Consider the following 27692-nt stretch of genomic DNA (forward strand, 5'->3'; position numbering starts at 1 on the left):
TCCGCTGGTGAGATCTGGGAATACGTCTGATTTCCAGGTGCCACGGACCGAGTTGCAGCCCAGGCTTTAGGTCTTAGCACAAGCACTGTTTGTCTCTCTCTCTTTTGTGGCAAATTATTTCCTATCCACCATACCCTTTCAGTGCCCCATTGGCATGACTTCAGATGAAATCTCTCTAATAAAAAAAAAGTGCCAAATAAAGATTCTACATTCTACATGCCATGGACACAGAATATAAAAAGAGATTTATTCTGTTTTCCATGACAACACCAGATGCACCTCAACTCAACAGTGTAGTTGCAGTATCAGGCAAAGAGTGGAGAAAAGGGGAAACCGTGCCACAGAGTAACAGAAACTTTAAATGAGAATGCTGAGAGATAGGAAAGAATAGGAGAACGACTGTCTATATAACAAGCTTTCTGAAAGTGTGAAAAACTTCTCTCAAAGTTCCTTGGAATCTCTGCAAGAGATGCACGGCTGACTTAAATTATCTTGTTCATTTTCTCTAGCTATGATGACTTAAATTTGTTCATTACCTTCTATGTGGTAGGAATATTAGAAACGAGGAATCTTAGGGTTGAATATTAAAAATACAGGACCTCAGAGAAATGTCTCAGATAAATGCTCCATCAATACTGTAGAAGGGTTAATACACCTGAAGTCATATATGGAGTTTGCTATCATGTGGGATCATGGGTCTGAGAATTCACAACAGGAAGCCAGGAGATCAGAATGTGAGAAAAATCTAACTTTTAAAAGTTAAGCCCAACAATAAAGGATCATTGGTTAAATGAAGCACCTGGCAACTGAGACACTGTTCCCCAATCTTTTTATAACCCATGCTCCCATTTGTTGCCATAATAATCTAATTATCATCTCCAGATGCTGATGTGCCCAGATACAGGAGGCTGGTGGAGGATAAAACAAATTCCTGAGTGTCTCAGATAAATGCCCCACCAACCAACAATTTTTTTTTTAAGATTTATTTATATATTTCAGAGAGAGACAGAGTGGGAGTGTGTGAGTTGGGGGAGGGGCAGAGGGAGAGAATCTTAAGCAGACTCCCCGCTAATTGCGGAGCTGGATACAGGGCTCGATCTCATGATCCATGAGATCATGACCTGAGCGAAACCAAGAGTTGGATGCTTAACTGACTGAGCCACCCAGGCTCCCTCCCAACAATAATTTTTTTGTGCATTACATTCTGTAGATTGTAGAACAAAAACAATAGTTTTTCTGTTTTGTTTTGTTAATATAAAATAATGGTTTTTCAAAGTACACATGCTCTCTTAGAGATTCTGATATAGTCTCTGTCCTCAGCTGAAAAAAGAAGTCACTGTTGTGGAGTTTAAAAAAAAGAAAAAACTGACATGAAAATCTGCTTCTAAAGTATCATTACATGAAACAAGTGGGTTTTAAACAGTATGCACCATATGATCTTATTTTTGTAAAAAATCATATGTAAGTGCATAGAAAAATGTTGAGAAATGTGCACACCAAAAGAGTATTGTTAAGTACACTAGAATATGAGATTACAGCTGATTTTTTTGGTTTATTCTTTCTGCTTCCCTGGATTTTTAAATCATTTAACAATAAACCAACAATATTTATATAATTTTTAAAAGCCACAATCTGATAATTTCCACTTCTTTAACAAAGATTGGTGACATTTTAAGCAACTCTATTCTATAATTTTAACAAGTGTTTAATCAGAGAGATTAATCAAAATGCAAAGAATGGGATTTCATTTAAATACAGAGAATTCGAGGGAATTTAAAAGTGGACCAAAACATTCCTTCTTAGTTCTTTACTGTTTTTAAGATACCTGAGAAGATTAAAGAAGAGAGAGAGTCTGGTCAAACTGTACCATAAAATAATTTTGAACAAGGTGCGAATTTTTTTCCTATTAAAAATGGCTAAAAATAAGGGCATGCTATTTTTCAAAGTAAAATCCTCACAGGTCTGAAGTGCCCACATGTTCCGATGTTTAATGTGTACAGGAATCAGGATGCAAGATGAGCATAATTCAGTGTTATAATTACACTTGATAGATATACACTGTTTCTATTATTGCCTCTGGTTACACTTACCCAGAAAGACCCTGCAGAATACTAAATACCAACCATTCTCCATGAGAAGTCATTTGGCCTTCTCATCAGTTCTCATCACAGGAATCAAATTCAGAGATGCAGAAAAACAAATTTGATCGTTTTAACACTATCTGCAAAAGCAAGTAAAATGAGTAATTTCCCAAGAGGCGTTGGGCCCAGCTAGCTTTCTTTTGTCAAACTCCTAACACAGATATGTGGGTGGGTCGTTACTCTAATGAAAAATGTCTTTTAGGGCGCCTGGGTGGCTCAGTTGCTTAAGCGACTGCCTTCAGCTCAGGTCATGATCCTGGAGTCCCTGGATCGAGTCCCGCATCGGGGTCCCGTCTTGGCCGGCAGTCTGCTTCGCCCTCTGACCCTCCCCCCTCTCATGTGCTCTCTCTCTCAAATAAATAAATAAAATCTTTAAAAAAAAAAAAAAAAGAAAAATGTCTTTTAACTGGTCCCTGGGCTTTCACTATATTCGTTTCAATTCCTCAAATGCTCCACGATCTTCCTCCTCTCCTTGCTTTTGCCTGTGCTATCTACTCTCTGGAGAAATGCCTTTATCTCATTTATTTGCTTGTCCTCCTCCAAGGCAGATCCAATGCCGCATCTTCCGGAACCTGCCTCGATCTCTTTAGGCAAGGTGAAAGCTGACTCCTTTTCACTGCCGCGGGAGCTGTGGCAGAGAATGCCAACTTTTCACGAGAAGTTTATGTTTTCCTTTCAATAGTCACCCCCGAGAAGCTGTCACACATCCAGGAGCTGCATTTTCCAGTCCCTAGAAATCTAGGTGGAGCATGTGACCAGTTACTACCAGTGGAATGAGAGTGGGAGAGTGTGTCACCTCTGGGCCGGTGTGGATACGGAAGCAAGGCTTCTCCACCCTCCCTTTCTCCGTCTGCCAGCAGGACTTAGTAAAGCCAAGGCTCCAGGAGATGGTGGGGCCACAACACAAAAGGAGCCTTGAGCTCAAGTCACCGTGTGCAAGAACTTCATGGAGCAGAACATGCGTGCTAGACCGCTATACAGTGACCAAAACCTGGGTGTTAGTCATCACAGCAGCTTGACTTATTCCTACATATGAACATCTCTTATTCCTGAATCACTTACTTAGGAGGTTAAAAAGTTAACCAAAGGGTCTTCTCCATTAGACCAATGGAACTTTGAAGGGATGACTATCATAATGGTCTTACTATAGTTTCAACATCCATCTCTCTATCAGAACACTGTAACATATAAAAAAAATATGGGTTGTAGTATTATATTTGAATGAATTATTGGAATTCTGTAATTGCTAGAACTATGACATTTTAGAGCAAAGAGAAGGGCTAGGAGCCATCTGGGAGCCTAGACTGACTCCTCGAAGTGCCTGTGAATGTCGGAGCCACCTCCTTCGCTCATCCCACCAAGGTGAGTCCCACGGAAAAGAGAGGCAGAACTGCGCTTTGCCTATCAGAAAGGCAAACAAACGCTTGTCCTCTAGGGAGGTTTGTCAAGGACAAGTTCAACTTTGAGAAACATGGGAAGAAATCTCCTTTGTTCTGCAACATTTCTGCTCAACATTGAACGGACTCCAGAACCTACAACGCAGACCTCGAGCTGACACGTACAGGTTTATTTTTCAGCCACACTTAGAAAACAAACAAACCACAGAAGTCTTTATGGTTAGCCATGGAATCTGAGTGCCATTTACAAGGCCATATCTATAAGAAAGTGTATTCCAAGGTTCCGAAGAGCCAGCTCAGAAGCTCCTATACCACAGTCCTATGTAAATCAGGAAGACATGGGGAAAAAAGTAAAACATAAATATTATATATAGAGAAACAAGTCTTCTTTCCCTAAAGTGTCTAAGAAGAGTATATTTCAGCTATGGCCCTCGTCCTATATGAGATTTCACGGAAGCCTTTATGTTTCTCTTTGTCTTCTCAAAGTTCCTATCTTGATTGCTGTTAAAAGTTATCTTGTAATTTGAGCAAAATATGTCTTTAAAAAGAGAACTCCCTGAAATCTTCATTTGTAAAAAACTGTATTTGCACGGTTTTTCCAGCTGACATCTAGTTGGCCTGTGTTCGGTCACCTGGTTTTAATTTAGGTGTTCGATGACTTGCAAAACCCTAGCATTGTTACGCTTACCGTCGTCTTCGGCCCTTTGAGATATGTCTGGTTTTGAGCTATTTCAAGTAATCTTCCCCAGTTACTCACTATATTTAAATGAAGCTTTGCTCCCTGATTTATTGTATCTTCTTCTTCTTTTAAGCAGCTTTGAATGAATTGGTCCCAAGTGTCATCCTTCGTTGAATCAATTTGCCAGCATTAGTAACATGCGCTGATGATGGCACAACTTTGTCTCCTTGAGACATTTGTTTCTATGAAAATAGAGAGCCTGTAGATATACTGTTCTCTTCTAAAATGGCAGAAGTAAGGTCTCTAATCCTATGATAACTCCAAGTAGAGATTTGTACTTTTCTCACTAATCCCGGTGTTTATTACTGAGTAATAATAGTACACTTCCTCCCATCTCAGCCTCACACCAGAATGCATGAATCCAAGCCTCTTTAATCAATTCTCTTAGAATGCCTGTTGTCTTCTGGCTGGCCACAGACAGGCTGATTCCAGTAGTTGGTCTTTTCGACACTTTCACATGGCATTTTTTTGAAAGAAAAGATTTTGTGTCCTACCACGCACAGTAAATAGTACAGAACACATTAGGATTAGAGAAAGCAAGATAGAAGAAGAAACATTCTATCAGCAAAAATATCTCTATGAAACTGCAGCATTCTTCTATAGGAATGACACCCACCATATATACTCTATTCAGACAAACACTATATAAAGATGCTCCTTAATGAGGATGTCTATGTAATTTTCCAAGCAGTGCATGGAATTGTCTTGTAGAAATTTCAATATTTTTAGAAAAATGAAAGACTTCTATGATATGTATGTTTTATATTTTAAATCAAGATGTGGTAAAAAAAATTATTTGTGTGGGCAGGATTTCAATGGGGGAGGGGAGAGACAATTCCAGAACAGGCAAAGACACAGTGGGTCATAAGAAAGTTTGGGTGGAGACCAGAGAATGTCAGTAGGTGGAGGATGGGGGGGGGGGGGGCGGGGGCTAAAGCAAAGCACGTGGTACTGGTGGGTGAGGGGCAAAGTTCATATGTAAAGAAGACTGAAAAATTAGGTTAAAGCCTGGAATCATTTGCCAAGCTTAAGTACTTGAACTTTGCATTATAATGCATTGACAAACCATCATGGTGTATAAGAAAAGGAATGTTAGGGCAGATCTGTAGAAATCTGTCCTCACCGGGGAGGGTGGATGTCAGGAAGGAGGGAAGGAGGTGAGGGAGAATAATTATAAGGCTGTTTGAATCAAGAATCCAAGGCATTTCAGCTAAAGGAGCCATCATGGGTGATAAAGAGAAGTTTGGGAAGACTTCATTATCTTTTCATTTTTGTTTCATTCATCTTTTTCCAACTAGTTGGAATTGATGCTTTCTCTGGGACTGTTCTGGTATGATGACATACCATCAGGAATGTCAGAGTAACATTTCTCTATATTAAAAATAGAGTGTTCTATCAAGATAAACAGTCTATCTAGTGTGGGGACATCAGTGAAACATTAAATATGACTTCGATCTTTCTAACCTGGGTCATGAAGAAAGTGGTGATGACATTAATTAAGATGGGGAGCACAGGAGAGGGCTTTTGGGTGAAGATGATGGATTTTCATTTTGACATACTGAGCTTGAGGTACCTATGGGTGATTCTGATGGATCCTTAATTAGAATTTACAAGTAGGGGTCCATGATTTTAGGAAATCTCCTAATTACATTTAGTTGAAGCATGTGCGCAGGCTGGAATTTATTTGAAGCAGATATCATTTGTTCTGATATAACCCTCCTCCTCCCATCATCTTTAGGAGAACTGAGAACCAGAGCATGGAAAGTTAAGACGATGCTTCCGTATGAGCTCACTTAGAATGGGAGGTGGCAAGCCACAGGTGAGGCTGATGGCCTCCAGCAGGTTTATGGGATTGTTGATGCTGGAAGAGCCCTTAAAGATGGTCCAGCTTGCCCTTCTTATTTTCCCAGGGAATGTGATGACATCTGGGTAGGTAAAGCAACTTCGATCTTTCTAGATCTAGATGCTTTCTAGACAGACAGATGGTCTGTCAGCCTAGAATCCTGGTCTTTATTTCTCTTGTTGAAAAACTGTTTTATTAATTTTTTTTTTGTCATTCAATCATTCCAGATTTTCTCACAGCAGGATTTTTTCTTTTTCCATTAAAGTATAATTTATAGACAGTAAAATGTGCAAATCTTAAGTGTTCAGTTGAGTAAATTTTTACATATCTGATCACTCCTTGGATCAAGATATAGAACATTTCCACCACTGCAGAAGGTTCCTTTGAGCCCCCTTCCAGTCAATACTTCCAATCCCCAGAGATGGCCACTGTTGTGACTTCTAGTTTTGTGGATTACTGTGGTCTATTTTTGAATGTCACATAAAAAGAAACCAGTATGTGTTGTACTATATGTGCAATGTACTGTCTGTGAGGGAATCTTGTCTCTTAACATTTACTTACTTTTTATTGTCCTAAAATGCCTTTACTTTGACTATGTAAATAGCCTGGGGGCTAAAACGGAGGTTCTAAGGGCACAGGGGCCCGCAGTGAGGTCCTCAGGAGTCTGTGCTCTGGATTCCACCTGATTTTCAGAGCAGAAGTTGGGTCCCGGCCGAGGGGCAAGCTATCTCTTTGGGTGTGTGGCCAGTAACACCCAAGGTAACTGGTAATTTTTCATATCAGGAGGACATCCTCCTCTAAAGTCTACCCTTATAACTCTAGGGCACCTTCGCCGTCTATTCAAATGACTGTCCCTCCAGGGAGATGGGCAAAGAAATCTGAGTAAATTTAATCTGACTCTGTTATTTACTAATCATTTGTATATCTTCTAATACTTCAAATGCAAACAGCTAATACATTACATAGCTTTAATGTAGCACAAATTTCATCTTTAAATTGTATCTCTGAACTTTTTTCTTTTTGGTCTCTAATAGAAATTAAAAAACTACATCAGAAGCTAGAGAAATTTTTTTTAATTAAAAAATCACAATAATGTTCAGGTTTTTAATTTTTTCTGATCTATTTTTTTCCTTAGGTATTTTTCCCTTATGTATTTTAATGACCAAGTCAGAATCATTCTTTAGATCCCAAACCTTTAATACAAACTGAACTCATAGCTAGACTTGCAAAGTAGTAGAATCACTAAAATTCTTCCTAAATCTATGTTGATAACCCAGGGTGGTTTAGATAATTAAAAGAAAATTAATACAAATTAATTAGGTGCTAACACCTGACTTGTATTAATAAAAACTCACAATATATATAAAAGGGAAAAAAAAACCCTAAATAGCATCCCCATGGCACAACAGGCCAGCTAAGTAGAGTCAGACATTTCTCATGTTGATATAAGTGAAGATCTTTAATGTAAAAGTTGTTCCAATTCTGAAATAGTGGAAGATAAATTGCCATTAGTTTATTTCTTCTGATTCATCAGTTTTTACATATTGCAGAATATTTTCTGACTTTCTTGAGCATGTGTACTGCAGAAGGCTGCATCTTGGAAAATGAAAGTTTTTCCTTAATACCTTTTCCTAAGATTAGCAGGACATTAGACTGCTGCCTCCACATTTTTGTGGAGATATTCCTGCTAAATGTAAATATTTTCTCCAAGCCATCCTGATATCTGAGAAAGCTCAAACTTGGTGAATATAGGAACTTATTCTAACGTATTACAACAGTTTCTGGTTGCTTTTCCTGAATGTTTCCTAGTCAGTGAACACGTCCTTCAAAAATTTTCCATCGTGTCAAAAAAAATTTTTTTTCCACCGTGTCCTCTGAAATCTCTTTTAAATTTTTGAGCAAAAATAAAAACTTGTAACTATCAGAGGTGATGGATGTTAACTAGACTTACAGCAGTGATCATTTTGTAATATATAAAAATACTGAATCATTATGTTGTACACCTGCAGCTAATATAGTTACATGTCAATTATATATCACTTAAAAAAAAGAAAAACCCCTCCATGGTCACTGTTTATCGTCAGACAGTTCCAACAGTTTCCTGATTGCAGCCCACCTTCAGGAACCTCATGTATAAACATCAGCACTGCAGCCCCTTCTCCCAGTGATGTCGGGGGCGGGGGAGCCCGCAGCTGGGCTTATTCTTCACTCTCATTGCTTCTTCCAGTATTCTATGGCACCAGAGGCTTTGTTCAGCAAAGCGTCCCCCTGTGACACACACTTACTCTCCCCATGCTTCCTGCTGTCATCCTTTGGATCTGAGTACTGGAACATTTGGCTCACAGGCTCCGTGTCCACTCCATCCATTGCCATCACCACCCGGGGCCCCCGCGGTGATGTGGATGACCTGCCAACCCTCTGGCCTCTTCGTCATTCCCTGACTTTCTCCACAGCCCTTTCATACAACCTACAATCCCACTTGCATGGCCAGCCCATGCATCTCAGACCTTCTTATCACCCCAACTGCTTTCCCGTGAAATCTCGAATTGCAAAATTTCACCAGCCATCATCTGTCCTTCCACCTTTCAGTGTGTTCTTTGTCAGTGTTTTGAACACCAGCCCTTTCACCATGGTGATCCCCTTCTCCACCTAGATTTTCCATGGTTCTCCATTTAGACTAGCACCTCCTCCGTTCGTCTCATTCGCTCGGCAAACTCCTACACGACACCTGCTGTGGGCCAGGCAGTGCTCAGGCCCTGAAGAGGCAATGGTACACGACGCTCCATAGCCCTCCCTGCACTCGTGTGGGGTGTAGAAACCCCTTTCTTTTTTTTTTTAAAGATTCTATTTATTTATTTGACAGAGCGAGAGAGAGAGAGCACAAGTAGGCAGAGCGGCAGGCAGAGGGACAGAGAGAAGCAGACTCCCCGCTGAGCAGAGAGCCCGATGCAGGGCTCGATCCCAGGACCCTGGGATCATGACCTGAGCCGAAGGCAGACGCTTAACCCACTGAGCCACCCATGGGCCCCGTCTTCTGCCCATTTTTAAATTGGATTATTTGGTTCTTTGGTGTTGAGTTGTATAAGTTCTTTATATATTTTAGATACTAACCCTTTATTGGATATGTCATTTGCAAATATCTTGTCCCATTCAGTAGACTGTCTTTTAGTTTTGTTGGTTGTTTCCTTTGCCGTGCAGAAGCTTTTTATTTATTTATTTTCAAAGATCCTTTTATTCATTATTTTTATTTTAAAGATTTTATTTATTTGAGAGAGAGAGTGAGCACAAGCAGGGGTAGTGGCAGGCAGAGGGGGAGGGGGAAGCAGGCTCCCCGCAGAGCAGGGAGCCCGATGCGGGGCTCGATCCCAGGACCCTGGGATCATGACCTGAGCCGAAGGCAGACACTTAGCTGACTGAGCCACCCACGCGCCCCCAGTAACACCTTTCTGATGTATCCACACCATGTAAGACTGGCATCCTGAGCCCGAAGTGTTCTTTCTCATTCATTTTGAGGCTCATTTAAAATGATACAATCTCTAGGGCGCCTGGGTGGCTCAGTTGGTTAAGCAACTGCCTTCGGCTCAGGTCATGATCCTGGAGTCCCGGGATCGAGTCCCGCATCGGGCTCCCTGCTCGGCAGGGAGTCTGCTTCTCCCTCTGACCCTCCTCCCTCTCATGTTCCCTGTCTCTCATTCTCTCTCTCGCAAATAAATAAAATCTTAAAAAAAAAATGATACAATCTAAAGAACCTTTTCTTATTCTCCAGTCAGAACTAACCGTTGCTGCATCTGGGTCACCGCTGTATATCACTTGTACTTCTGATATTTGTTTCATCTTATCCAAAATATTGTTTTCTATGCTAGTCTCTCCCACTGGATGGTGGAGTTCCTCTTTGGCACGTACAGAGCAGGCAATAAATATTGGCTGGAATACCTAGACCACTATATATTTAGAATCGGATCTGAGGCTTGCCAAAATGTCTCCATTGCTTGTAACATGCTTCATACTTGTTAGCAATGCCACGTGCTCATAGCTCCCACACACCTGTCACGTTCCCCATTCCGACACTTTTGTTCATGCTTCTGTTTGCACTGTCTTCTCCTCCTAGAATTCTTTCCCCCACTTCTTCGTCTACCTAACATCTTTGCCCGTTCTTTCTGACCTAACCCAGCATCCCCTCATCTTCCTCTTCATTCCCAGGAAGGGTTCTGTACCTCTCCTCTAGATGTGTAGAGTACCTTAAGGCTATCATTGTGATTTACTTATCGTGTTTTAATGATCGCAAGTGCCCTATCTGGAATCAGCTGTGTGACCTGTGTAGTCCCAGTTTCTCCTTCTGTAAAATGTGGCTAAAACTTGTTATAAAACCTAAAACTGTTAATGCCTATAAAAGCTTTAGAAACAGTGCCTGGCACTTAAGAAAGGTTCAGTGGAAGTCGCATCTGTACTGTTATCAATGTGTTTGTCTCCCTCATTAGGTGAGAATGTTGGGTTCCCTTGTCTTCATCTTAGACTCTCCAGGATCTACCCATTGCCTCTGCCCCGGCAGGTGCCCAGTAAGTGGTGGTCTGACGATGGGACCATGGTCATGATCACCATCTTAGCCAGAAAAGGGCTCTAGACAAGTCAAGTTGTTCCCTAGGGGTAACTCTGAAAAAATAAATGGATCTATCCGTGGTGGTTAGTGAATATTTTCAGGGCAATATTCCCCTGCCATCTCAAAAATGCTAACAAACACACAAGCAAACAAAAACAACAAACACAAAATCACTTCTGATTTGGAAAGGGACTGCCACATTTGTGGCTTATTCTCTCCTCCTTACTTTTACCTGTTTCTTTCAGCCCCTTCAGATGTTTGGATTCTGGATTGCACTCATTTCCACCTCCTCGGGGATCTCACTTCTGCAGACAGTCCCTCTCTCCCATTCCTCCAACCTCTTCTTGTTTGCCAGATTCTCCTCCTTACTATAGATGTGAGCTCAGGTCTCTACCACATACAACAGCTGCAAGAACAAACAAAACCACAGTCCCCTGACCCCCATATCCACCTCAACTCACCCCACACGGTCTTACTTTTTGACCTCTACGTGATAAACTTGAGGGACACTTTATGTCCTTATTTTAGTGACCTCTCAGTTCAGTAGTACCAAACACTCTTTTTTTGTTCTTTCTGAAATTCTTTCTTCATTTGATCCCTGGGATATCACTGTCTCCCTACTTCTCTGCTCATCTGCTACAAGCTATTTTGTTTCCTTCTATCCCTTAAATATGGGTTTCATTCTTGGACATCTTTTTTTCCTGTCTCTATACATTTGTCCTGGGCAACCTCATTCATGCTGAAGGCACCAAATACTTATTTCCTAATGATTCTCTTAGTGATGATGACTCTCAAACTGTATTTCTGACTCTAACCTCTCTGTTGGGATCCAGACTTGTATGTACAGCCCCCTTTAGACATGTCCACCTGGACAGATAACTACCATATCCCATACAGGCGCAAACTCAAAATATCCAAATGTAGTTTGCATTTTGCCGTATTTCTTAGTAAAAGGTGCTCCACCTGCACAACTGTCAAAACCAGAAACACTCGTTTCATTCTAGAACCTTCCTTTTCACTTCATCCTCACGACCATTTGTTAAAACCAGTGGACTCTATCTCCTAAGGGTCTCTCACATCTCTACCCCTATGTTGTTGTCTCTCCCTTCCATTCCCTCTGCCTCTATCTTAACAAGGGGCCCCATCGCCTCTTGTCTGTCTTTCCATCTTCTCTCAGGTGAATGCAAAGCTGGTCGCGTTCTGCCCCTGCTCACTGTCACTGTCAGGACCACATCAAGCCAAATCTGTCCCGAGCCCAGAGCACATTGAGTGCTCTGCCCCTGCCAGCCCCTCTGCTCCAGCTCTCTGCTCCCCACGACACAGGCTCCCTGCGGCGGCCGCTCCCTGCTGAGTCCTTGGGTTCTGTCCCCCACAGCCTCACTCACTGCTGTGCCCCTCCTGCCACATTTTCCTTCTCGATCCCCATTCCTCCCCCCTTCTTCACCTTACTGGCTCCTGCTCACCATCACAATTTAATTAAAGCATTACACTCCCTGGGAAGCACTCCTTGTCTCCCAGGCAGGTTTCCATCTTCCTCCTCGGTAGAGATGTTCATGGTATTGCCCACTTCAAAGGCTGGTTAGGAACGTGAGTTGATTTAGGAAAAATCCATGGAAGAGTGCCGGAGACACAGTGAGCCTGTATAAAGCTGAGCTATTTTTATTATTATCGTAACTACTGATTTACTTGTCTACCCTCCAAAACAAACAGAAAGAACTCTGATTTCCCTCTGAGGAAAAGAAGGCATGACTAGGTTTTTTGACTATGTTCCCTCTGCACCTTGCACAGCATCTGGGACATTGTAGGTACTCAATAAACACTGAATGAATGAACACACACAGATAGTAAGTGAAATATAGTCTTAAAATTTTACCTGTAAAGTATGCTAATGAGTAACATCAGTCTAATTTTATCTTGCATTTTTTTTTTTTTTTTTACTTGCACAGTAAGATGTTGATGGTATCTCATTAACTCAGTGGAACTGACTCACTGTTCTTAGAGTCAAGAATCTTCTACTCCTGACAGGAGGGCACGATGTACTTAATTAACAGAAATGTTATTCTGGAAGCCATGAACTGTGTAGGCATGAACTGTGACAAAATTCCTCAGGGACACAAGCAGAGAAACAAAATTTGAATTCCTATCAGAAAGAGATCAGAAAGCCTACCAAGTTAAAGGGGGAAAAAACAGTAGAGACAGTCTTTACAAGTGTGACTTCAGGAACCATCTTTTCTGAGCTTCCTGGCCGGGAAAACAGGTGTGCAGAGCGCCTCAGCCACACAAGAGAGAGATGGGTTGGGGATAGAGTGCTCTACTCCCATCCACCGCCTGTGCATCCTGCAGAGAAGAGTCTGGAGCAATGTGATAAATGGGGCAGCCACAAGCCTCCACCTGGCCATTTTTTCCTCCATGTTCTTCATGAAACCACTGCTTCTTATTTGCTTTGAGGAAGTTTTTCTCAAATATATAAACGTGCCTTCTTTTCTCTCATAGGTTCCTTTGAACCTCACTGGAGATGCTCTAGCATGATGGGCATTCGATATCTCTGCCACTGGAGGATCTTTCGTCCACCCTCAGTAATTGTCAGAAGCTCCAGAGGACTCCAAGCAGAGGCCAGCCTCTGGTCTGAATGTCCCACACTTCTTTACTAGGGGGAAACACTATGACAAAACGAGGCTATCATTCTCCCTCTGCAGAGTTTTCATCTAATGGAAAGACTGGGGAAACTTTGAGAGCATCTCTGAAGATTTTTCAACATCAGAAATAACTGAAATTCTACTATGCAGGTGCTAAGTAGAAACCTTTGCTTTGTCTATATTTGGTTTGTCTTCTTTCCAACCCAGGCGCAGGCTTACAAAACAAGGACAAGGTAATTTTATAGAAGCATATAGAATTACTCAAATATGGATCGTCAGTTTTCTTTTTTGCCATGAGGTATTTCTAAAATATAATCCAACCAATGTAGAAGTTGGGAAATAGTTTGAATCAATAAATTTTAACTGTGGAAATGAAAATCCTTTTAAAATAATTCCAATCCATAAATCACGTAAAGAGAGGATGATTCTTTAATTACTTTTTTGTTTTTAAAGATTTTATTTTTAAGCAATCTCTGCAACCTAACGTGGGGCCTGAACCTACAACCCCAAGATCAAGAGTCACATGTGCCACTGGCTGAGCCAGCCAGGTGTCCCTGACTATTTACTTTTTAATTCTAGGACTAGAATATTCTCAGTTTTCCTTTCAATCAGATCTGGCTCAGATTAGATCTATAACGAGCATCCTCAGGAATATGATCATGATACCTCCTATTTACTGAAATAAATGCTTTATGAGTATCCATATTCTATTATTATAATGACCCCACAAATTACTACCTCCATTTTACAGATCAGGAAATTGGGATTCAAAGAGATGAAGCAATTTACCCAAGGACTTGGATTTCGACCTGAGACTATGAATTCCAAAGACTGTTAATCACAGTCCACTGTTTTACAAAAAGAATCCCATGATCACAGCAGAAAAACACTGCCTGAGGTCCCTTTTTAAAAGACTACATTGCATAATTGCAACTACAAAAAGAGAAAAATAGTCCATCAGATATTTCCAGGAAATGGGTTTGGGATCATGATGGGACCAGACCCAGTAACACAGGCCCTCAGATAAAGGGCGCAGACTGGGAGAAAGGAGACTTTTTGATGTGAGAGAGGGGCACCGAGATCTTGTGGAAGGACATGGGGGCCTTGCCTTGTGTATCCGTTCCGTCATCTGTGCCGATTCTTTCTTGGTCTGAACAGTCAGGAGAGCCTGACGTGTGCAAATATTCACCAAACCTCGGAGTTTGTGGACTGTACATTCTGGAAGCTGATCTACTGCCCCGAGAATAAAATATCTCTGGAATAATGAGAACTGCCCCTCTCACATCCAGCGAACCCCCACCTTCCACAGACGGCATTCCCTGAACCACACGACCTCGTGAGGATCTTTGGGATCCAAGGCAAGCTGAGCTGAGCTAAGCTTGGCAGCATCTACTCTTGCTCTGATTATGTTAGTTTCTGTACCCTTAGCTAAATAAATTCAGAATGGAACCTTTTAGAGGGTGTGTGGGTTTGGGGTCTATTCTGGAAAGCTGCAGACTCGAAAGTTTCTACATAGAACATAATGCTGTGTCTACACTGCTTCATTAACTCATACAGACATTAATTTTTATTATCCCTCTTTTCCTTTGTATTGTTCCTCCCACTGTCTTATGTCTTACACCTGATCACTTTACACAGTCCTCTGTCTCCGCTTAACCCTGAATCCCTGGAAAAGAAACATATATATAAACTTTAAAGACACACCCTTCCCCCCGTGTTATGGGAGCAATTTATTCTCTCATCTTCTTCCTTGAATAGCATTGCTTGGGAATCTCTGAATGTGCCTGCTTCCTTGGGAGCAATCCAAGGGTGGGGGGGTGCTTAGGTCTTTCTCGAGTTTCTATATCTACCTTCCAGCACCATTTCTGGAACGAAGGCAACCACTGATGTTTGGATCCAATGACATTACATAGTCAGGGTCGGGATCCACCGGAAGTGACAAGAGAGGCTATTCACGAGTTGACAGAGAGTTTATACTCACATTTCAGCTCAAGTTTGATGAAATCTGTGTTGCCCAGATTTTCCAGAAACACTCCCCGGGGGATTAATGTTTTGAAGTAGAAAGAAATGTCAGCACTAGTTTCCCCTTGGAAAGTAGAGAAGTGCAGGTAGGATGATGGGTTTGGGAAAGAGGCAGCATTCCAATAATTTCCTGTGGAAGAAAAACAAACAAACAAACAGGGTAATTCGTACCTCGATCATGGGAGTAACGAAAGAGAGAGCCCTTTCTTGAGTTTTGACAAGTTTCCATTGGCAATAGCTCGTTTCCTCATATCCTGTTGCACATCACTGCACAAAATCCCCACCAACTTATTTTTGACTTTTTCCAAGGTCTATGTCTGTGTGTAAGAAAATGTTTTATTAATGATCGAGAGTTGGGGTTCCTACCAAGAGCAGCCCTGGAGGGACTCTAGGGAGTAAGTGCTGGTAGAGGAGAAAGCAGAGGGACACCCCTGGCACGACCATGTGCGGGTGGGGGCTGTTTTGAACTCTCGCATATGTACTGGTGGCTTAGTTTTGGTGCAAGAAACACCTGGGCTGGACCTCGAGGGACAGAACAGGAATGGGGTCTTTGGTATTCTGCTCTTGCTTCTCATCCACCTTTGTCTTTGAATAACCAGCGCCTGCTCAGACACTGGGTATGGGTGTTGTGGGAATACAGTGTGGGGGGTGGGGGGAGCCCTGGGAAGCAAGGTGCTGGTGAGAAGGCTGGATGACCAGGCAAGGCCATCGTTTTCCCACCCCTCCCATTCCAAACCTCCACAGGCTAGTTGCTGTAAAGGGAATGTCTCCCCCTCCAGCTTCTTCCTTCCTGGGGATTTCAGGTGAGGGGGTGAGGAGTGCTGAGCTGAGCTCATCTACGGGCTCTCCATCAGCCTCTATCCCTGAACTCATGGGGAAGACACAGTTGTATACTCCTCCCCCCTTCACTTGATCGTAGCCAGTGTCCCCAGGAGAAAAGCAGTTCACAGGACAAAATAAAAACACCCAACTAAGCTATATGACTCACACTCCATTAGAGCAGATGGGCCAAGAATTTAATACAACCAGGAGCTGACTCTTGACTTTATCTCCAGGGGAGAAATTCCTTTTGAATGTGCACATTTCTGAGTATGTTTACTATCCTGGCTAAGGACTAAAATACATAAGCATGCTTTAAAATAGCTACTAAAGCCTTTCCTTGTAATACTACACCCATGTTAACATCACCAGATTAGGCCCAAGATGGAGCCACTCATGCTAAGCCCCATGGTGGCAAACCAAAACTTCACGAAGTTTCAACGCCCTGCTCTCCCAGAAAAGAAGGCTCAAGTCAACCAGTTGGCTTTTGTCTACTCAGCACACATTACCCAACTGGGCTCCAAGCCTCCTCTTTGCTGCACACAAGGGAAGTAACTCTGCTTTTGCCAATCAGCACACATCCAGTGCAACTTTCTTGCTCCTCCTCACTTTGGTCAAGAAAAATTACTTCCTTTGCACAGCTCTTCGGAGATAATTTCTCCCTCCTAGATTAGATGCTTCCTGATTCATGAATCGCTGAATAAAACCCTACTAGGCCAGGAAATTGTCTGTGGAGAATCTTCTTCTAACATCTGAGGGTTTTTTTTGTTTTTACTTTTTACTGATTTTTGCTACATCTTTCCTTCAAAGAACACGATTAATCAATTAAGTTCACTCTAATCATTTTTTTTAAAGATTTTATTTATTATTTGAGACAGAGAGAATGAGAGACAGAGAGCATGAGAGGGAGGAGGGTCAGAGGGAGAAGCAGACTCCCTGCCGAGCAAGGAGCCCGATGCGGGACTCGATCCCGGGACTCCAGGATCATGACCTGAGCCGAAGGCAGTCGCTTAACCAACTGAGCCACCCAGGTGCCCCTGGTTCACTCTAATCATTTTTATACTACATTTTTTCCTTTCTTTCATGCAAATTATGCACATATATAATATTAAGTTCAACTGCTATTCTTAAATAAAACTATTTTTGTGTTGGTGCAGCTATTCTTAAACCCTAATTTTAAATTAAATATAGAATGTTGTTACTATATGAGATATGTAAATACCCTCTTATTTAAGTCATGGTATTTGTTTTCGTTCTTAGAGACATCTAGGATATAGTGACATCTAGATAAGTGAATGGCAATTTAGAACCAGTAAGCCAGGGCAAAATATGTTTGTAAATGTTTTCATTAAGGTTTTTACCTTTTGGGACCCCTATTATTTCAGGGGTCCCAAAAGTCTTAGTATAGTTTTGAGCTATTTTTTTTTTTTATTGCAATATCATAGCTTTCATCAGGAGCAAAATAGACTAGTTTCCTCTTGGGAACAAGAATACGATATGATATTGGTTAGAATAATACCTGAAAAGAAAGGATTGTGATTATTGTGTAAGTTGCTATCATCTGAGGGCCGAGGGCTCTTCCTGACTCAAGATCTGGCTGAATTTACTGCGAGGGGGCTTTGGGCTCACCTTTACCTGCTAACTGAGAATGAAGGTCTCTCAAGATAAAACCTCAATCAAACTAGAAGTTGCAGCCCTCCCACCAACCAGAGTTCTGGGAGGAATGAAGTCCAGTCCCCAGGGCCAGCAGGATGCAGCTCACCCTAATTGGATGAGAGTCCTCTTACAACCGAGAAGCCGAGGAGCCTTCGAGGCTCAGAGTCCCTCAGCCATGCTTCAGCCTAAAGCAAAACAATTCTGTCTCTTTAGGCTGAATCCCCAGGACGTGAATGTAATTAACATTTTAAAGTTTCATTCCAATCAAGTGCATTCCTGTTTTCTGAGGTGGTGATGTATTAACAGAAGGGCAGTTGTCTAAAATGATTCTAGAAAAAGGAACGCTAAAAGTAAAACATGTCAGTATTTATTTGAGGTCCAGCGCTGATTATTTAGACAGAAATATCCCCGGAGAGGAGAAGGGCAATTCAATCAGTTCTTCCAGTTTGATGAAAGATCCCTACAGACCACAATTCCATTTGTTCTAATTCTATGCTCACTAAGCAACTTCGAAATAATTTGGCCTTTTGAATAGACATATTCACAGGGAAACTGAGCTTTGTGCAAATGGTGGTTACTAGTCTTCCTCCCGGAAATGTCTGGGTTCTCTCGGGATGTCTTTAAAGCTGTCACTTGCTGTATGTCCCGAGTCTCTGGATGAACGGACTCAGTCCAGATTCTTGATCGGCAGCAGTGAGGACTCTCTCGGGACCTGACTGGTGGTGTCAGAGCTGAGGTGTCTACCCAGGAGGTGCTGAAGGAGAGCTGTGGGGCACGAGCCAAGCACATCAGAAATTCTATTTAGTGGTACATGACAGAATCGGTAAGTAAACACGTGCACAGGGATGCGGGTGCGGAGGTTTTGATGGGCAGGGTAGACAATAAGAAAGTTTGGGTGCCACTGCTCCAGACCCCAATAAACTTCTGTGAGGCTGTTCTGGTGAGTCTGTGGCCCAGTCCCTGGGATTTTTGGTTATAACAAAATAACACAAGTGCTTTTTTTTCTAGTGCTCATTGTGCTTCATGATGCAAGGGGCTTATAGCATTATTATTGTTTATATTGTTCCCAACTGACCATAAGCTCCTTGAAAGCTAGGAGCAAACCATTCCATCTCTGTAACCTTTGGCTCCAGAACATAGTAAGTACTCAATAAATAATTATTACATCCGTGAATAAATGAATAGCTGCCCCTTGTGGTTATATCCAATTCCACTCCATATGCAAAGTCCTCATGGGACAAAAATCTACCTTATGGGAACCTGAGTATTGAAGATACTAAATAAAGATAAACAAGAGCTGACACTGCTTCAGCACCTCCTGATAACTGGACACTGCTTTCACTAGCACACTATAATTTTTTTTTACCCGTGACTTAATTTCTATTTTTCCCTACAGACCTCATGAATGATGCCATGCATTTGCAAGAGTGATGGTATCATAACCTTAAGATTATTGAAATAGCTGCAATTTGTACTTGCTATCAAGGTCAGGGCTATAGAGGGGAAAGTGACATTGGATGAGAACACCACGCTGGAAATAAAGAGATGTTGCTGTATGGCAAGGACTGGTGTCTTAGCAGGTGTGGACAGGCGAAAGGGGGCAAGGTTGGAAAGTGTGAAACAGAACAGAAATAACTACCTGAGACCGGAGGGGCCAGTCAGCAGCCACAGAATAACGAGGCAGGTTAAAGGGGTCAGGGAACCAGCCCAGGGCCGTGCAACAGTAATCGAAGGCTGGGCAACATGGCTGCCGTGAGGTGTCAGGCCATGTGAGAAGCTCTTTAAATACATCCTGGGCCAGGCCTGGGCCATCTCCTGTGGCAGGAAAGCCAGGGAGATATCTCCAGCCAGTGCAGGAGAGTGGGGCTGGGGCAGCCAACCAGGCCTTGCTGACGTTTATCATCCCCGCAAACCTTAGTGCATCGTTAGTAGAAAGTGCTGCACCATATGTTCATCCAAATTCTTTAACAGCCATGTACTTTAAACTCACCAATGATTACTTGGCACGGGATTCTGGCTTCAGATTTCCCAAGGATATTTTCTGTTGGGCAGTGTTAAAGAACGTCAATCTAAAATGGAACTGGAGGGTAAAAAATGGAAAATCTCAGCCATGTGCCCTCAGGAAAAGAAAACTTAAGGACTGACAGACTGATTTCCCATAAATGCCTGATTTACAGAAATCTGACAATGTTGGGAGTTTCTTAAATGATAAGGAGTTGGTCGGGGGCTACCTCATAACAATCTCAGGAAATTTTTGCTTACGGTTTCCAGAGGCATGAACAAGAAATGACCTGGGTTGCACCGGTCTTGAAAAATAAGCTGAATTGAGCTTTGTTTGTCTGACTGGACTGGTTTTGTCTGCTTGGGGAATTTTCACAGCTGGCCTTTGTTTGTTTTTTATTTTAACAGACCTAACTGAATTCTCTCTTCTCTCCATCCCCTGCCCATAAACACAGCCTTCCCCAAACCCTCAATGGATGCCCGGAGCTTGCTATGGTCTGCGTGTCCCAAATAGCAACTCCTCTGCTCTTCCCAAATAAACTCATCTTTTTGACAATTTTGAGCTTGCCTCAATTTACCTTTTTTTTTTTTTTTTTTAGGTCAACAGCAGCAGTTAGTTTGAAGCCTAGTTTTAATCTCTAACCAAGTATTACAGGTTCATAGTTTTAATAGTCCTGTGGTGCTACAAAGAGCAGATCAAAATGCAACTCTCTGCTCTACCCCTTCCATCCCAGCCCAATTTCTTAGCAACAACTCCTACACTTTAACTCTTTCATATCCTTGTATTTCTAAAATGTACGTGTCGCTATGTATTAATTTATGCATTGTAGATATACTTGATTGACTTTCCTGAATGCAAGATGAAGGCTGAGCGTTTTTAGAACCCCCTCTCCTTATTCCCGTTCTCCATATTCTCCCAAACTGGCAAACTCACAGATTTTGGGTTATACTGAAATTCAACATTTACATTTTTAGGACTATGTATTATTCACTAATGAGTCAACTAGTAAAATCTAATTATATTTTATGTGTATAATTTTTTTGTTTCTCTTGAATCAATAATTACCTCTTTTCTCATTGGCTTGGTTTTCTTTGTACCTGTCATAAATTCTCTCCAAATTCTTCAACATACCTGTAAAACTCTTCCCAGAAATGTTCCCAACATGACACACATTGGGTAATCTAGCGACTCCTCTTTTTGTCCCGCAGAGGTGCCTTCTAGAGCCTCTGTCTTCCTGTTGCCCTGTGGGCTGGCCCTTCTCAGGGTTGATGCACAGCTCTGGGGTCCTGAGACCGGTTTCTTGCCATTACTGCAGGCTGTCCTTATGCTACTCTTCAGTATGAAATGCCCCAATTTTTGGACCCCATAACTTTGGGTGATCCCTCTTTCTGGGTCTACACCCTCATTTCCATAGGCACATTCTCTTGTAGCTTTTTCAGAAAAGCAATGTAGGAGGTCAACCTTCTAAATCCTTGCTTTTCTGAAGAGTCATTACTCTACTCTCACACCTAATTGAAACACTCCAGAAAATTATTCTGCCATGGAATTTTAAAGGCATTTCTTCACTAATCTTCAAGGTCTCTGTGTGGTTATTGAGAAAGCTAATGTTTTCTTTTTTTTTTTTAAGATTTTATTTATTTATTCGACAGAGAGAGACACAGCGAGAGAAGGAACACAAGCAGGGGGAGTGGGAGAGGGAGAAGCAGGCTTCCCGCCGAGCAGGGAGCCCGATGTGGGACTCGATCCCAGGACCCTGGGATCATGACCTGAGCCGAAGGCAGATGCTTAACGACTGAGCCACCCAGGCACCCTGAAAGCTAATGTTTTCTGATTACTACATCTTGTATGTAACTGATGGGGTTCAGGACATGCTCCCCCAAATATGGCACCTTAGTATATTGAATATTTTAAGCTGAAGGAATGTAAGAAATGGCAGGTGCAGGAAGGACTCTCTGACCCTCCCCTGAAACAGGTCATAGACCCTCATGTGAGGAAAGGAGCACCCTCATCTCAAAAGACAAAGGGACCTGAGAGGAATCAGAACAGACTTGCTGAGTTTCCCCCACGTAGCTCATACATGGTCCCATCATGTCTTTCCATGACTTTCTATCACGTAACAAATCTAGTACAGAAACACTCAGGCTTAACCATTTCTTTAGGAAGGCTCCCGTGTCATGTACAACTTCTTTTAAATAAATTTGTGTGCTTTTCTCCTGTTAATCTGTCTTTGTCAGTTTAATTTTTAGATCCAGCCAGGAACCCTAAGAGGATTGAGGACAACTTTTTCCTCTCCTACGTAATCTGTACCTTTTCTCTCTGGAAACTGTCAGGATATTTCACTCCCTTAAATGAAACTTCATACGACTGCCTTGGTATGGATCTCTTCCCCACATCAGGCCTGGGACTTTAATTTTTCCAATCCTTCTTTCTCACACACCTATTAGTTTTATATTTATCTTTATTTCTCTTACTCCTTTGCATTCCTAATTTAGATCTTTGTTCTTTGTGCTCTGCTTTGTTGGACACTCCTTCAGCTTTATTCTCAACATTGCTATTGTGTTTTTATTTCAGCAATTACATTATTATTATTATTTCTTGTTTTCAGATAGTTCCCCTTTCTACAGCACTCTGTTCTAGGTTGTTTGTTATTATTATTGTTGTTGTTATTAGTTTTTGATGCAGTATCTTCTCTTATCTGAGAAAATTAATTTCATTTTAAAAAGTTTTCTTCTGGGCGCCTGGGTGGCTCAGTTGGTTAAGCGACTGCCTTCGGCTCAGGTCATGATCCTGGAGTCCCGGGATCGAGTCCCACATCGGGCTCCCTGCTCAGCGGGGGAGTCTGCTTCTCCCTCTGACCCTCTTCCCTCTCATGCTCTCTGTCTCTCATTCTCTCTCTCAAATAAATAAATAAAATCTTTAAAAAAAAATAAATAAAAAAATAAAAAATAAAAAGTTTTCTTCTGCTTTCTGCATTATCTGTTTCTTCTGAGATTCCCTTCCCTGCCGTGTTGTTAGTTGGACTCCTTCCTTCATGAAGTCCCCGACATCACCTGCAATGGTTGGTGAGTCTTCCCTTTCCCTTCATATGGACCAGTGAATTACTAGCAAGTGGACCGGACTCTGAGTGTGTGGATCTGGGGGTGGTGGTGGGTTTATTGATGACTGGGCTTTACTACAATGTGGAGAGCTCCCTATCTCATCAAAAGGCCCCCATAAATGTCAGTATCTGTGACCTTTATTTGGACATAGATCATTCGATTTCTTGAGAGAAGAATCTTCCAACTTTCTCATGAGGAATATATATGTGGTGGTCAATGTTCTGGTTGCTCAGAGGAAAGAGGCTGAGGGGGTTCATAATAGATTTCCATGTTTTTCTTCTGTTTTAATGGAGGAGTTTTGCCTCTTTTTTCTTTGGTGCCTGCTGTCTGGAGGGTAAACCTCTCACCTCCTGCTTAGGTAGAACAGGAGAGCCAATGGTGTGACTGGAGAATGTGAACTAGGGGTGTAGCTCACACCACACAGACTTCCAACCCATCCTCTGTGAGCCTCACCCTCATGGAGCCTTCTGCCCACTCCCATTCCTGAACCTGTGGGAGTTCGCTGAAGGAAGGGAAGGAGGGAGCACCTGAACATGTGACATGCTGGAGGTCCCCCTGTGACGGTGGTGGTCGCAAGAGCAGGGAGTGCTGCGGAGGCAGAGAGGAGAGGGTGGTGGGGTGACAGTAAGTGACCTCATGGGGCTGCTCTGGCGTGTCACTTGGTGAAGCTGCTGCATGCTGGCCCACACAGAGGCTCCACAGTCAGAGTCTGGCTCTGTCACCCACCCCTACTGGGTGATTTGCAACCGGTTTCTTGATCTTCCTTAATCTCAATTCCCTCATTTGTACAATGGAATAACAATGGAACCTCTCTTATTGGGTGTTGAGAATCACAGAAGATAATCACAGAAGAAAACGGGTTTAGCAGGGTGCTGAGCACAACGGAAGTGGTCAACATGTTGTTACTACTGTTACTACCACCAAGACGACGTTAATCACGACGTCTGACAGCTTTGGTGTCACGTGCAGTCACTGTCTGAGGGCTCAGCCAAGGAGTGGGGGAGGATGGGAAAGGAGCCTCCTTTCCTTAGACAGGTACAGAGCTTGTCAGCAAACCCTGAGGCCCCTCCTGAGCCTTCCTTACCCCGTGGGTGAATTCTTTAAGGGGGAGCAGCAAACCGCCCCCAGCTAAACTGAGACAACCTCCAATTCTGACTTCTCCAGCCAAGTGGCTTATCTCAGACTCATACCCATGTCTGCCCTTCAGCCCATTCTCTTCTCACCCTTCTGCTCCCCACTTACTGGCTTTCAAAACTGTGTGCTCCCCGTTTCTTCGTCTCCTTACTGCCTTAAAAAAATTCCTTCAGGACACACAAATGGGAGTCACCGTGAGCCTTGGGAATGTGACATATTATTTTGCAGAGCAGCCATTGAACAAAAATCTGATGAACAAAAGGATGGCGGGGCATCTAAGAAAGTAGATAATCCGTAGATAATCTCATTTGAACAAAGGTGTACCCGAGATACCTGCAGGCGTTCTTTCCGCCTCCTCAGTAAGGAGATGGGTAACGAGGAAAAGAGAGACTCAGCGTTTGCCCAACATGGAGGAAGGAGACTGCTCGTGGGCTCTCCAGCTGTGGGCTGTGGTTTTGTGAGGCCATGGTTGCGGCTGTGGTCCGGACGCCAATGGCCGTCAGGTCCAGCAATTTCCTCAGAGCCATCCAGTGGCCCAGTCCTGGGACCACACTGAGAAGCGTAACTATAGCTTTTGCTTTAAGTGGCAAGCGATTTTGAATGTAAATATGAGCTCTGAGGAGACTAATTACTCTAAAAATTTTTAGTGACCCCAAGGTTAGGAATTTGGGTTCTCTGTGAGTTATGCCATGAGCCTTCTATTGTTTACCAGGGGCTGGGTGCTATTTACAACAATAAGCCAGATGGCTTCATTTGCATGTAGATTTGAGTCTATTTGTAGAGGTGTCATATGGGTAGAAAAAAAAAATGACTTCCTTAATTAAACCATTTTGCACATTCAGGAAAGGTAAAAGTAGCTTTGCTCAGCTCCCAGCCTGATTTTATAGGGCAAGCTCAACTTCAAAATGAAGGGCTCCCAAGTTAAAATGTCATTGACTTGCAAGGTGTCACCTTCACCAGCTAGTCTTTTCTGTTGTTACAACATAAGGGCTTGTGGGCGGGGTCAACAATGTAAGAAATCTTTCATCCTGTGTCTCTCTGGGATTTGGTGCTTTTGGGCAAGAATGGGATTGGGGTCCCACAGAGAAAGAGAATATAATAGTGAAACGCGGAGGTCACGGTGCTTTCTGCACCTGCTGTGAGCAGACCAGTGGCCTGATTATGGGGAGATGTGATGAAACAGGCTTGTTCCTGATCAGTCATGGAAACTCACACACTGAATCTGTCAGTGGTGCATATAAACACAGTGGTACTAAAGAGGTAATTTTATTTTATTTTGAATGCCTGAAACAGTTGTGTGTAGTCAGATATTTGGAGATGGGGAGGAGGTCTAAAACTCTCCATAGTCTCCATGTTAGATCCCTAAATTTCCTCAAACTTTATTGGGACTATTAGTTATGCCTAATTAGGTACACTAGTCATCTTAAGTATAATGGGATTCAAAGGTAAAAATTATTCACCAGAAGTGGGGAAATGAATAACTAGGTCTGTAATGGAAATATCTGTGCTCCCTGCTCTTCATTCAAATGTCTGTCTTGGGTAAACTCTAAAGGTTTCTGGGTGATCGATTCCAAAGAAGGAGGGGATAGCAAGCCTGAATGTCTCCTACCCTGATGAACAAAGGCTTGGAGGAAGATGTGTTTGCTTTAGCAAGAGTAAGACTGTTGTATCTGGAGGTTGTAGGACAAATTTATATGACTACATGCAGGTTGAAATTAAACATATTTAACAAGCAATGTAGTACACAGAAGTGCCATGGGAGAGCTGCTTCAGGGACTGCCTAAATTTTCGATGCTTGCATGGCAGTCCCAGGGATAAATCTGCTTTTCTTTCTCTTCCTGGGCGATGTGAGGCCGTCACTCCCTTTCATGATTTCAAGTGCTAACCATAGATCAGTGATTCTGAAATTTATGTACACAGATCGCTACTGTGAGTTCAAGATTAACATATGGGTTTCTTACTGGACACCTTTGCTTTGACCTACAAGTACCTCGAACTCTAAATGACTGAAAGTGAACATATATTTCTTCCAAATTAACTCTATCTCCAGTATTCTCCACTTCGGAGCTGTTCCCACTCTGCCACTCAAGCCAGAAAAAATGGGACTCATTCGTCCAACCCACCCCCAAGGCCTGATAACCACACCTCCGAAATACTCTACAGGTAAGTCCCCTCCTCTCTGTTCCTTCCGATGCCAGGGCTCAGGTCATCCCCACTCACCTGGACGACACACTAACTTTAGGTTCTGCTTCTAGTATCTTAAATCCAGTCCTTACAGAGCCAACAGAGGAATCTTGCCAAAATGCACAGTTTCACTCTCATGAATAAAACTTCTCCTGGTTCCAAATGCCTGTGGAATACCTTGCACACTCCCGGATGTGGCATATCAGGGGTCGGCCTACTTCTCCAGCCTCCTCTCCCTCTCCCCCTCGCCTCAGGACGTGTGCTCAGCCACATGCAGCTGCCCTGACTTCCCACCTCGCACAATTCTGTGTGTGGACTCCGTGTCACTATTTGCATGGTTTCCTCTTTCTGGACTATCCTTTTCTCCAACCTGCCCTTCCCGGCTCTCCCCGCTCACACACTGCATCGGGCTTAATTCCTTCTCTCCCATTAAGGTCCTATTCAGGTGCCACCACCTCCAGGTGGCCTTCTGACCCCTCCCCCGCAGGGCACAGCACCCTTTCCCTGCTCCTGTGACATCCTGTATCTACCATTTCACTTAACTTGCTGCGTCATTAGAATTACTTTCATGTGTTCCTCTCCTCTGCTAGGCTATGAACTTCAGAGAGCAGAGATTATATTTTCTATTTCTTTCTACCTGTAATATCGAGCCTCACGCACAGATTTGTTCAATAGGTGTTTCCTGAGGAAGTTAAAAAAAAAAAAGTATTCTTAAAAAAGATCTGAACCATTGATAATCCCACTACTAGTTCCTACCACTCCTTGGTGACCATCTGCAAAACCTACCTTCTCCTGTTTCTGAATCGAAGAATTATTTAGCCCATTCAGACGGGAGCTTTTCTTTTTCTTTCTTTTTTTTTTTTTTGGTTTGGCATTATTTACTTGGACTTTTAGGCACATTCAACATTCCCATTCTCAGAGATCTGACACGCCGGCCCTCTTCTAGACCAGGGGGTCTTTAGCGTGCACTCATGGTGGTCATTAATGGTTCTGAGGGCTGCCAGACCCGTGGGTGTCACCTTGTCTTTACTATGTCTCCCTTTGCTATCTACTTCCTCTTAACTTTTTCTCTCTCCCTGCAATTGCGATTCATGCCCTCATACCATTCAGCTCCCATTTTATCATTGGCCCCATTGCAAGGAAGCAGGGTCATAGCACAAATATAAGACTGCGATGTGGTTTGCCATACTCAGCCGCTGTGCGGAGCAGGGATCCTGTCATGTGAGGCAGGCCTCACGTATTGATAGACCGTGAACCCCCAGAGCCCCACATCCATAGAAAAACAGATTTTATATAAAATCCATTAGGTGTGTAAACTGTGGAGGAAAGCTGCCCATTTCAGCAGAATGGTGGATGCGAACGTGGGAAATGGCCCTATGCGGCAGAGTAATGGCTTGATACAATCCACACAATTATGTTACACA

At 42.7% G+C, this 27692-nt stretch overlaps 1 protein-coding gene across 1 annotated transcript in view; it reads right to left on the reverse strand.

Annotated features, from left to right (window-relative positions):
• CNTNAP2 (contactin associated protein 2) overlaps window positions 1-27692 on the reverse strand; it is a 1739191-nt gene that overhangs the window by 186439 nt on the left and 1525060 nt on the right. Inside the window, exon 16 of the mRNA XM_081799929.1 lies at window positions 15335-15505. Within this exon, the coding sequence (XP_081656055.1) occupies window positions 15335-15505 (171 nt within the window). The remainder of the gene's footprint in view (window positions 1-15334; window positions 15506-27692) is intronic.

Source organism: Leptonychotes weddellii, chromosome 12 (genome assembly GCF_054177405.1).
Source record: "Leptonychotes weddellii isolate Sample4059 chromosome 12, ASM5417740v2, whole genome shotgun sequence".
Classification (NCBI taxonomy): Eukaryota; Metazoa; Chordata; class Mammalia; order Carnivora; family Phocidae; genus Leptonychotes; species Leptonychotes weddellii.